This window comes from Coenobita brevimanus, chromosome 24, assembly GCF_032717465.1.
Source record: "Coenobita brevimanus isolate Jiangsu-jjx chromosome 24, ASM3271746v2, whole genome shotgun sequence".
Taxonomy (NCBI): Eukaryota; Metazoa; Arthropoda; class Malacostraca; order Decapoda; family Coenobitidae; genus Coenobita; species Coenobita brevimanus.
The window spans coordinates 55,741,968-55,754,329 of NC_136977.1; the positions used below are offsets into that span (position 1 = coordinate 55,741,968).

The following is a 12,362-nucleotide window of genomic DNA, read 5'->3' on the forward strand; positions in this document are numbered from 1 at the left end:
ATTAAAGTCAGCACATCAACTGTCAGTGATTAAAAACCTTCAAAATCAATGTCATCCACATCTGACATCATCAGTTCATAAAGTTCATCCTGCGTTAAACTTTGCAGTTCTTCGTTGTAAGGACCAAACTCTGACCTCAAAGGTGTAGCTTCGGCATCGGCTTCCTCTTCCTTATCCGCCCACAAAATGTCATCTTCTATGCCATCCACTGAACTGGATATTCCATATTTCTTGAAAGAGTTGATGACTGTTTCCATAGAAATATCATTCCATGCACTGATAATAAAATCATAGCTCATCCAGACCTGAAGCATGCATAGTCCGAACACTTGTACACAACTTTTTACCACTGATCATCCACTCGTTCCATTGCTCATGGATGCGGTATTTGAATGGTTTATTCAGACAGACATCAAGTGGTTGTAGGACTGAAGTTAATCCACCAGGAATAACAACTGTGTCACTGTTGTTTATCACTGCTGGTAATGAGCCCTGCTTCAGTGCTGGCAACCCTGCGATCGGTGGTAATTTATAAATAAACCAGCCAGTTGCTACTGAGACACACGATGGTGTTCATTGTGTGGGTTACTCATCTTTCTTATGTCCTCATGGCCATATCCATGGAGATTTTTTTTTTTTTTTTTTATAAAAGTTTGCCTTCATATAGAAAACAAATTGTGTCTGATGATGATGTTAGCAATTTCAACAGTTTCTGACAATACATGGACTATATTCAGAGAAACAAGGATCAAAGTGAGTGTTTGGCGATGTTCTCTATCACGTCAATTGATCCCATAACCACAGGATGTAGAGGTTAGGATTTTATACCCGGTGTTTAGGATAACCCCCAAGTTTGGGCATTTTTTTTATGAGGTTCAAGAGTTGCCTTATACACCAGCAAATATGGTACATAAGTGGATGGGGTTATGAAAGTCAAAACTACTTGTGGAAAGAGGGGTGGAGATCTGATGCAACTATACATATGATGCTGTATTCCCTGCTAAACACTAAATATGATCTCTGCAAATTGTACCAAAATTTTGTGAATGTGTAAGAGGTGTGATATGAAAGTAATTGTAGATAGGAGTAAAGTGATATCTGATGAGGAAGAGAGGGAGGGAGGGAGAATCAAAATGCATACAGACTCAAAGAACAATATTCAAACATTAGTTTGCTTTGACAAGTCATGTGAAGCTTACACTGGTTTTCTACTGTGTTTGCTGAGTACACAATACATTATGATATGTGAAAGAAACATGAAATGGAGTTTTGTAGCATGATTACACGTTACATTACGTATGATTTCTCTCCACTAAACTTTGCAGTATTGTGATGATAAAATCTTTACATACCTGTAGCAATAGTGATCATAATGAGACTGCTTAATCAATATTGAATAACAAAACTGAAAATGGAACTGACTTTTTAAAACCTGGCATCAAGGCATGGGTGCTTTATACCAGTGACATTTCCATTACAATGAAAGAAAAGCATTCGGACGCCGAATGCTAATCACCTGCCACAATGTGTACTTCGCCATATCTTGATACCTTGAAGATTTCATGTTGACAGCTCAAGCCGTTCATGAGACTGAACAGTGCTAAAGGCGGACGATAAAAACTAGATAACCTTTGGCTGCCATTTTGGTGACCTTGATCTTGACCCCGAGTACCCATTTTTGAACTCATCCAAGATTTCGGCCATATCTTGATACTCTCAAGGTTTCATGTTGATAGCTCAAGCTATTTATGAGATATAATGGTGCTAAAGGTGGGTGATAAAAACTACTTGACCTTTGGCAGCCATTTTGCCGACCTTGACCTTGACCCTGAGTGCCCATTTTTGAACTCGGCCAAGATTTTGGCAATATCTTCATACCCTGAAGGTTTTATGCTGACAGCTCAAGCTGCTCATGAAATACAGTGGTGCTAAAGGTGGGTGATAAAAACTAGTTGACCTCTGGCAGCCATTTTGCTGATCTTGATGACCCCAAGTGCCCATTTTCAAACTCGGCCAAGATTTTAACCATATCTTGATACCCTGAAGGTTTCATGTTAACAGCTCAAGCTGTTCATGAGATATAATGGAAACACACACACACACACTGACATAAGAGTTGCATTTCATTACATGGATGAGATGATGAAAAGATTGATTGTGGCCATGATCTGCCCCAGGTTGGAATATGCAGCAGTAATGTGGTCCCCACACAAAAAGAAAGATATAAACAAGATTGAGATAAAACAAAGAACAGCAATCACGATGGTCCCTAGCCTGGCAGATCTGTCGTACAGAGAGAGCCTGGAAAAGCTGGATCTGCCTTCTTTAGAAGAAAGGAGAGAGAGGGGCAACATGATTGCAGTGTTCAGGGCCATGATGGGAGTAGGAAAAACTGACAGAAAAGATTTGTTTGTATGGGATGGGAGAATAACAACAGAACACGGAATGAAACTGAAAAAGCCAAGTTGCTCGAAGGATATCAAGAAATATAGTTTCCCATATAGCTGCACAGACCTGTGGAATAGCCTGGACAAAGAGATCATCCAGCCTAAAAACTTAAGTGAGTTCAAAACAAAATCTGACTTACTGAGAAACAGAGATGGTACCACGCTAGCGCAGCTCATTTCCTGCATATCACAACTAGGTAAATACACACACACACACACACACACACACACACACACACACACACACACACACAAGGAGAGAGAGAGGGGCGACATGATCGCAGTGTTCAGGGCCATGATGGGAGTAGAAAAAATTGACAGAAAAAATCTGTTTGTATGGGATGGGAGAGTAACAAGAGGACACAGAATGAAGCTGAAAAAGCCATGTTGCCTGATGGATATCAAGAAATATAGTTTCCCATATAGATGCATAGACCTGTGGAATAGCCTGGACAAAGAGATCAACCAATCTAAAAACTTAAACGAGTTCAAAGCAAAATTTGACTCATTGAGAAAGAGAGACAGTACCCCAGAAGCTTAACTCATTTCCTGTATATCACAACTAGGTAAATACACACACACAGGACAGTACGAGCTTGACTCATTCCTATAACAATACAATTAGGTAAGAACAATTAGGTAAGGTAAGAACACACACCGACAGACACACAGAGGCAGGCAAAAACATAATTGCTGCGCTTTGTAAGGCAGACGATAATAAACATAATATCACAGGTAACAAGGTAAAGTGCTGAGAATACTTTATAAGTTACATGTCATGGCTGGCAGCAGAAGATAGTGAGATTCATAAACATGAAATGAACTGTTTGATGTATGACCATGACTTAAGCATAAAAGGTAAGACCTGAGAATGAAGTAACCTGGAATAAGTGTGACAGTGCTGCTTCACCCTGACTCCTCCCAGTGACCCCGGTACCTAGTAAGTTGAGCACAACAAGTCTGCCATAGCGTTCTCGATGGAACCTCATGTGCTTCTGGAATGCTTGCACTGACACTTCAGGTTCCCTTGACATCTTCACTTTGTGTGATCCAACCTAGGGAATAAAGGCATTTGATTACCAAAAAATTTTTACATAAAATTATAAAAGAAAAGCTTTCTCCCTAATTAAAACACAGCATCACAAGCTTCAAACCATCACACTGTGTACCATTCATTACAGCATTTATCTTTCAGTCTAAACACCTTTTCAACATGAGTCAAATGTATCTATATTACATTTTTTTTTTTCTTTCTTTCTTTTAATGAAGAGGCAGGAAAACAAATTCATTTTTTGAAAATTCCATATGCCAAATAAAGGGTGTCCCCTCCCCTCAAAAAAAAAAAAAAAAAAAAAAAAAAAAAAAAAACTGCTGGCAGTTGAAGTTTGTGGGGAAACTTGACTAATCTGGGGAGAGTTCCAAAAGGAAGCAATTCAGGGAACAAAGGAATTTCGACTGGCAGAAGTTCTGCAATAATGCAGTCAGGTCATGAGTGTTATTAGATGCGTGTGTAGCATGCGGGAAGGCATGGAGAGATGGAAAGATGAATGCAACTTTGAGAAATTTGGCATAAAAGTGGAGTATCTGTAAAGTAATGCAAGGGAGGCAACATTCCATCTTATTTGTAGGGGAGATACAGTAGTTCATCAGTAGCTGCAGGGTTATTAATTATTTTTAAAGCTTTGTTCAGATATTTGTCCAGTTGTTTTAGTGCAACCTTTCCACACCTATTCTACAAGCATGAGCAATATCTAAGCTGAGAGCACACGAATCTTGTACATTACAGTAAACCGCCTGTCAGTAAAGTTACAGATTCTCTACAATACTGTCCAAGTTTGTTTGAGGTGGTTTTAGCAAGTGATCTAATGTGAGAGGTCCATAGAGAGTACTGTTCAGAAAAAACACAAATAATTTCATTACAGTAAACCCTCGATATAATGAAATTTCTTTTAACAAATTCCAGTTTTAATGACCACCTTGAACTGGCCGAACATTATGTTCATTTAACAAATTTTCCCCCCAAAAAAACACACACACACACTCACTCCTCCACATCCTACAAAAGGCCGCATCAGTCTCTGGGTGACCAGCATCATGAAAGGAGACATAAATAGAGCATTTATTGAGAAAAAAAAGCCATTTTGACCTATATGTGTGTTATTGTGTACAATTGTACAGTTTAATGACACTCTATATTAAACGATCTTGTTCGGCAAAAGCCATGACACCTGGGAAATTACCGAACAGCATGGTGTTCAGTTTTAATAACTATTGGCTTTATCATCAAGGGTCTGGTACCAATTACACTGGATTACTGTATGTGTTTCAAGAGCATTTTCACCACCACCAGAGCCTTAAAGGAGGAGGGTTAATCTTCGTAACGGCCATGAACGTGTTGTAAGTACCCTGTACACTGCTAAATATTTTCCACACTCACTTCTAATTCCTTATTCTCTGGTTCCTTTTCATTTATTTCATGCTGTCTGTCCCTTATTTGTGTGAATAGGGTCTTAAATAGGTGCTAAGCATGTCCGGTAAGGAGTTATGTAGGTGGTTTTCTAAGTTAGGCTGGGTTAGGGTCCATAAGTACCAGTCCAGGACACAGGGTCCCAGTATCCAGACAAATCCACTTCCCAGACATGCCTTTGGCTGTATTACATCGGACATTGGAGAGATTACTGTATTTGGGCTTCCTAGCACTAACTGAGATTACATTATTTGATCTCCATTCAATGATTTTAGATAAGTCTTGATTTATGGAGATTGTTGTGCTGAAATGGGAATCAGAGATATCAACTTTTGTGAGTGGATAGTTAACCCTTATATTACCATTCAACGCAGGCTGCATCCTACCACGAACAAGTACTTGGGAGGGGGCCTCAGCATCCAAGGCCACACACTGATAGACACCCCCCCATCACCATGCTATTCCTGCACACTCAATACTTCATAAACAATTTATCCTCACACCCTCATTTATGCTTTGATAATCATATTTTTTTTTTTACCGTAACCCTGAATAAATGTAAGACCTCGATATAACAGACTTCAATAGACCAGAATTCATTTTTATCAGAAGTGAGGAGTTACCGGACTAAATTCCCATACACTGGAAAAAGTCCGATAAAGCCAGAAGCAGTCCGGACTACCTGACCACCTCAGCTATGTTCACCATAATAAGGTAAATAAAAGACATGTCCATCATGTCTATCAGTGTACAGTACAGTACGGTATTATTATACATATTATACCATTTGATTATTGTAGTGAAGGTATAATACAGTACAGTACTGCAGTGGTAGTGGTAGTGCAATCAGGACTAATGTCTGATATATCGGAAAATGTTCAGGTTAGCAGGGGGAAGTCCAGATGTCGCTTTTATTGGAATTTCGCTTTTTTGGAATGGCTTGGGCCCCAATTAGTCCATTATAGTGAGGTCTTACTGTACTTGCTTATAGTGTTGTAAAAAAGATCACCCGAATGTAAATTATGCCTTAATTTTTTTCTTACTTCACTTTCTTTTCAGTCTCTTTCTCATAGAAATATAATTTTTATAGTAAATGTTACTGAGAAAAAGTTATAGGGAATATATTTGGCTACATTTTTGTGTATAAAGAATTACTGTAGGTCAATTAGGGCCAATTTTAAAGAATGTGAAAGGAAATTATCTCACGCTCGAACAAGGCTCGTAGTACACTGACTGGGGCAGTGGGATGACTCTGAGTGCTGAGAGGGTTAAGTGCAGTGGAGGGATACACTGGGAAGCAAGTAGTGCTTTGTTCTTGCCCAGCAATCATTCCATAACCAAACAAACAGGGGCTATTTTGTTCGACGCAACCAGTGTCAAATGGTAATAAGCGGTTGAAATGTGCACAGACGCACCCTGCGTCAAATGGGAACAAGTGCATGAAATCTGCACCGCACCCATAAACACCAAAGGGTTAAGTGTAAAGGAGCTGTGATGCACTGAGTCATGTGCATATGAATGAACGGTATTACCGTATCAATGACAGAAGAGAGATCCTAAATATGAATGTGGAACAGGGTTGGAACCAGGACTGATCCTTGTAGTACACCAGTATAAGTTGTGTGGAAATTAGAATATACGTCATCTATCCTTACTCTTATCTTTCTGTTGCTGAGATATGAGATCAGTGGGACATTATCCCACAATAGTAAACTTACATTGAGTCCGGGCTGCTCCCAAAACAGCGGTACTGTGCCACGGGTCTGAATGTAGGACAATACTACATCATCCAAAGAATCGATGTGAATCAGCTGTTCTGTCTCAACAAAGTTTGCAACATGGCCTCCATCATTCACCCCACGTACCATGAACCTAGGGGGGAACTTCTGAGTTAATTTACACAATTATATGTAGTTTATGACAATAAGAGATAAACAGAAGTCATGCATTAAAGAAATGTCAATAAAGTGATTTTTCAGCCTGTTCCCCAGCACTGTCAGATGATCATCCAAAACTTTTTCTCTCCCCACATTAAATGTCAAGAAGAAAGGTGACTCAACACTTAAACTACAGAAATCACTTATCAGAAGGTGCATATGATGCACAGGTTTTCAAATTCCTAAAAAATCTAACTTTACTTTTTTTTATATGAAAGACAAAACACGATGAAATACTGTGGAATCTCCTAAATTGCATGGTCTTAAACAGCGGATTTATAATATGCGGCAACATCGTGCAACAACTTGCAACATCAGCAACTCACAGAAATCATACAAAATTCACGGATGCAGCCTCAAAATTGGCACTTATCCAATGCCTCGTGCAAGACGTTCCGCCATTACCTCAAGTCCGTATGTCTAGCTGGACGTAAACCAATCATAGTGAAGCACGGCAATTACTAAACCAACCATACCGTAGCACAGCACTTACTATAAGCCAATCACAGCACTTCCCTCCCACACCAAGCATGACAGACGTGTGTACTTGACGCCCTGGCTCCCGGCTCAGTGCACTGTCCCCTCCCCGTTGAAAGCGTGTAGTTCCGGCGTGGTCTACAAGAATTTTTTTTTTCCTCTGTGCTTCCTCCACCTGCCCAGTGTTACCATTACCGTTCGTAACCCTCCTAAGCCTACAACTTCTTCAAGGAAGGTGAAGAACAAGAAGCCAACATTAACTTACACCCAAAACTTACACGTAATGAGGAGGATTGACGGCAGTGAGAAGAAAGTCACAGTTGCCCACCATAACGGACTCAACAAGTTACTTCTTTACCAAAAGGGCACAGTGATTCCATTTATCAAAAACTTATGATCTGAAGTTAAGTAGTTTTGGTACAAATGCAACACTGAGAGTTAATTGTTGAATTGTGACTGCAAGAAGTGAATGGGAAAAAAACAAAATATACCGATTCTACGGATTTAAGGAAGCAGGCAGGTCGTCTGCAACAGTGTTTACCGATGATCCCTCCAACGTTATTTACCAACCACTGCTCCAACTGGACACATCAGTGTATCATACATTCTAAATCCTCATTTGTAGCTTTCAGAGGTAAGTTTATAAATATGCCCAGTAGCTGTGGCAATCCTGACTGGCTGAAGAGTGTAACTGTAAATGTGTAGAAGGGGAAGGGTGATGCTCTGGAAAGAGGAACTTAAAAATGCATAAAGCTTTAGGACTAGATAATGAAGGTAATGAAGAGAGTTCTAGAAGGTATGATTAGAGCAGAGTGCATACTGATGAGATGTAGTTAGTGTTTATGCCAAGCAGGGGGACCACTGATGCCATATTCAATGTTCAACAGCTTCAGGAAAAGTATACAGGAAACAAAAGGGAACTGTACTTTGTTTTTGTTGATTTGAAGAAGGCCTTTGACAGTCCTTAGAGAGGTGGTGGAATGGGCAATGAGAAAGCATGGGATTGAGGAGTGGTTGGTTAGGGTGGTTATGACCATGTATGAGGGTGCTTGTACGCAGGTAAGGGTGAATGGAGATTTGGGTGAGTTTTCCATAATGTTGATGTGCATCAGGGGTCAGTCTTGAGCTCCTCATTGTGTATTATGGTACAGCACTTAAAGCCTTCTCACATGACTTCAGAAATGGACTCCTGTGGGAGATGTTGTATGCTGATGATTTGGTATTGATTGCAGAAAATGAAAGGGAGGCGGAGGAAAAATTTAGGAAGATGAGAGATGGTATGGGGCACAAGGGTTTAAGAGTAAATGCAGATAAAACAAAAAAGATGGTATATACGGCTGGGGGCAGTACTGTCATAGAAGAGGGGGAGTGGCCATTTGCGATTTCCCACAAGGGTGTGGGAAGTAATTCCATCTTGTGCAATGTTTGTCATAAGTGGGTGTATAAGAGACGTAGTGATACTAGAGGTAGATTGTGAGATCATGCTGACTGCATATGTGCAGTGTGTTGGGAAGAGCATGTGAAAATTGTCAGGCATGAAAGGACTGAACTTGCTGGTGAGTCTCTTGAATGTGTGGAAGCATTTTGTTATTTGGGAGATTGTTATGTGCTGAAGGTGGGGCTGGTGCTTGCTCTGTTGTTACAGTGAGGAATGGTTGGAAGAAGTTCAGGGAGCTGTTGCCTCTCCTGACACTGAGAGGGTTCTCGCTCCGTGCTAAGGGATCTTTGTATGCAGCATGTGTTAGGAGTGTAATGCTGTATGGATGCAAGACCTGGACGGTGAAGGAAAAGGATATTCACAGGCTCAAACGTATATTAAATGGCAATGATTAGGAGGATGTGCAGTATATCTCTGAGTGCAAGGATTGGGGAAGCTAGGTTTACAATGGAAGAGTTGAGAGGTACAATGGGTCTGGAGTGTATTGATGTTGTGATAAGGAGGGATAGATTGAGATGGTCTGGGCTTGTGGAGAGGATGGGGGATGATAATTAGGTGCAGAAGGTAAGAAGTGTTAATGTTATGGGTAAGGTAGCAAGAGGCAGACTGAAAAGACCGGGGATGAGGTCATTGAGCATGACCTCTGGGATAAGAGACTAAACAGGGAAGCTCCCAGAGATCAAGCAGCACGGAGAGCCACCGTTAGGTGACTAAGGCCGACACATGCAAGCATATTGGAACATTCAAATACAAAACGAAAATATAAACGAAACAAACCTGTGAAAGACTCATTTCAATACAATATTGTATATGGAAAGGCTGGGCCCATCTGGGAAGTAATTAATCCCAACAAATCGACGACTAGTACAACAACTCAGGCAGCTAAGGGCTACAATGACACCATTTCCATTGTCTCCACACTGGACTTTGAGGGATTCCTGAGGGAGGTTGATGAGAAAGAACCAACACAATGGCAGCAGCACACTCACCTCATTCTGAGAGGCTGAAGTCTGCCTCAAGCGTTGGTACCCCTCCCCCCTCCCCCGGCCATGCAAGCAATGTCATTAGTTGGAGTCAGGTAAGAATCTTACATTACTGTTCATTTCCATTAAATATGCTTTACTAATTTCTTTTCCAGGTTGTCTGTGTTGGCTGGTAACCAGTCTGACATAGGTTTGGGGGTAAGGACAACAACTCTTCCAAGACGACAGATCCATAAGTAGTTTTCCCCATTAGATTTGTTATTTCTAACTCGCAGAATTCTCATATCACGGCATATGCACAGTACTGTACCATAATGCCACAGTTTAGGAGATTCCACTGTACTGTTTTTTTTTTAATTCTTAATGGAAATAAGAGAGAATGAAAGGGTAAGAGCCTGCAAAAAAAATGTCCCCTTCAAAATCAGTTTAACAAGACACCCAAAATCAATATCACTTCAGTTCAAGATGTCTGGATATATAGCATTTAAGACTGGATTTTACAGTCTACGGGTATGACAGACCGAGTAAGGCAGTTCCATTAACTTTAACCTCCATATATCAGTCTCAACGGATTTTAGTTCCAGGATTTGTCTTGGGCAATAATGTACCTATTTTTTTTTTTTTTTACAGGTTTTAGTATACATACTGCAATACAGGCTTACATATTGCTAGCTATTATAGTACGGACAAGACAAGTGTTAGATTACTCATATTCTATGACCACCGTAAAAAAAAAAAAAAAAAAAAAAAAAAAAAAATAATTAAATGCAATTATATCAAATATTATGGGGTACATGTAACAAGTACTGTATAAGCATCCAGTACAAGATATGAAGAAAGTTGTTTTCACTGTTTGGCTACAGTGAATTAAGAAGAGAGTAGCTAACCTGACAAACAACCATCAGCTGGCATGGGGAGGGAGTGACAGAGAATGGAAAGAGGAAAGAAGAAGCACAACACCACAAGACTCCTTGTACAGTCACCTTAAGAAGTGATGGCAGAGTTTCAGACTGCTTCAGTCACTCTGTACTGCCATCCAATCAATGAACTCTTTTGTACTTTCACATCATATCAAATATACAGAAAACGTACATCACGCTAAAAATTATAAGAAATGAATAAGATGAAGCAATGATAAATTATGAGTTAACATTGCACGATACGTTTTCCTGGTCTGAATACGTTATGTATTACTCCCCATGCGGCACGCAGTATGATTCCCCGTAATGGTGTACAGTATTCACTTCCTAGGATTTCAAATACAGATGGTCTAGTATTCAAGACCAGTTGAGGAAAATTCTTGTGACTGCGATTCATTACTTGATTTTCATATGTTACAGTAATGATACAGGAACAATAAGAATGCCATTAGAATTATTTTATTCTTAGTAAGGCTTCTCTATCCCCAGTAGCAGCTAGACCTTTTTTCTTTTTATTCCTTGTTTTCCCCTCCCAAATAATAACTGTAATTAGCTACTTTATTCCCTGTTGAAGCAAAATTAGTTTCAGTTGTAAGGAGGTATGACAGGTTTTACCCTTTTCTCTTACACTATGCGTGAAAGGGGACCAAAACATGAAATTACAAGTTCTGCAAAAGCACATACTTTTGCTCTATCTTTTAATCTGTAATATCTTTCTTACTGAGTAAATTGCTGTCCTGCTTAACTGGAAATGCTGATTTGGAAGTTTTGAACTCAGTGATTTGTTTATGAACCTGTGCATTTTATTACTCTTACTAATCGTCTAGATACTAAGGATACTTGGGTATGATATACATTTGGCATTCTCCAAGGAGCTCCGACTCTTGGCAAAGAGGGTCTGTCTCTATATTTCATTCATTGATCCACTCACTTGATGTACTGTAGTGCTGCTCTCGGGTGTCTGCCCTTTCCTTTTCTCCCCCCATTCCTTCCTTCTTCTAATGTCTTTCCTTCATTCTTTCCTTTTCCTTCTGCCTATGGGTGACTCTACACTGATTTACAGGCCGAATGGTTTCCTGTACACCAGGAACCCATTTACTACGCTGGGTGGTAACCACATAACCAAATTATGGTGCCTGGTGGTTTAGTGGGTAATTACGGCGCTCCAACTGGATTGAGCCAGTGAAGGGGTGGTTGGGTTTATTGCTCACGTAATGCCACTCAAGGATGAGTGCGGCTGGTCATTCTCATCTTAATTGTCAGGATCAACTTGCCTAGCTCCGGGCTCCTGTGCTCCTCATGGGGCAACATACAATTGGATGATGGATGACGGATGGATAATCCTCTGACCTATACTATGGATTCCAGAGATTTTTCTTAATGGAAAGCTGGCCAAATGCAGTGTAATAGCTGCGTGTTTTTGAGTACAAGCTGTCTCCATTCATAGTTGATGATCAAGCCATTTAACATAGCCTACTGACATGCTGCTTTCCCACTTAGTCATCATCCATGGAGACAGCAGAAATGGAAATAAATGACTTTAAATTATTTACTAGTACTCTAACAGAAATTAGTGGTAGGTGAGGGAGCTTGCCATCCACTCACTTGATGTAGTGCTGCTCTCAGGTGACTACCCTTTCCTCTCTTCCTTCCTTCCTCTTCTGTCTTTCTTTCCTTCATTCTTTCCTCTTCC

The 12,362-nt window shown here is 40.2% G+C and overlaps 1 protein-coding gene across 1 annotated transcript in view; it reads right to left on the reverse strand.

Annotated features, from left to right (window-relative positions):
• Synj (synaptojanin) overlaps positions 1 to 12,362 on the reverse strand; it is a 265,110-nt gene that overhangs the window by 194,168 nt on the left and 58,580 nt on the right. Inside the window, exons 8-9 of the mRNA XM_080267540.1 lie at positions 6,633 to 6,786; positions 3,329 to 3,502 (exon numbers count right to left, since the gene is read on the reverse strand). Coding sequence (XP_080123666.1) covers positions 3,329 to 3,502; positions 6,633 to 6,786 — 328 coding nt within the window. The remainder of the gene's footprint in view (positions 1 to 3,328; positions 3,503 to 6,632; positions 6,787 to 12,362) is intronic.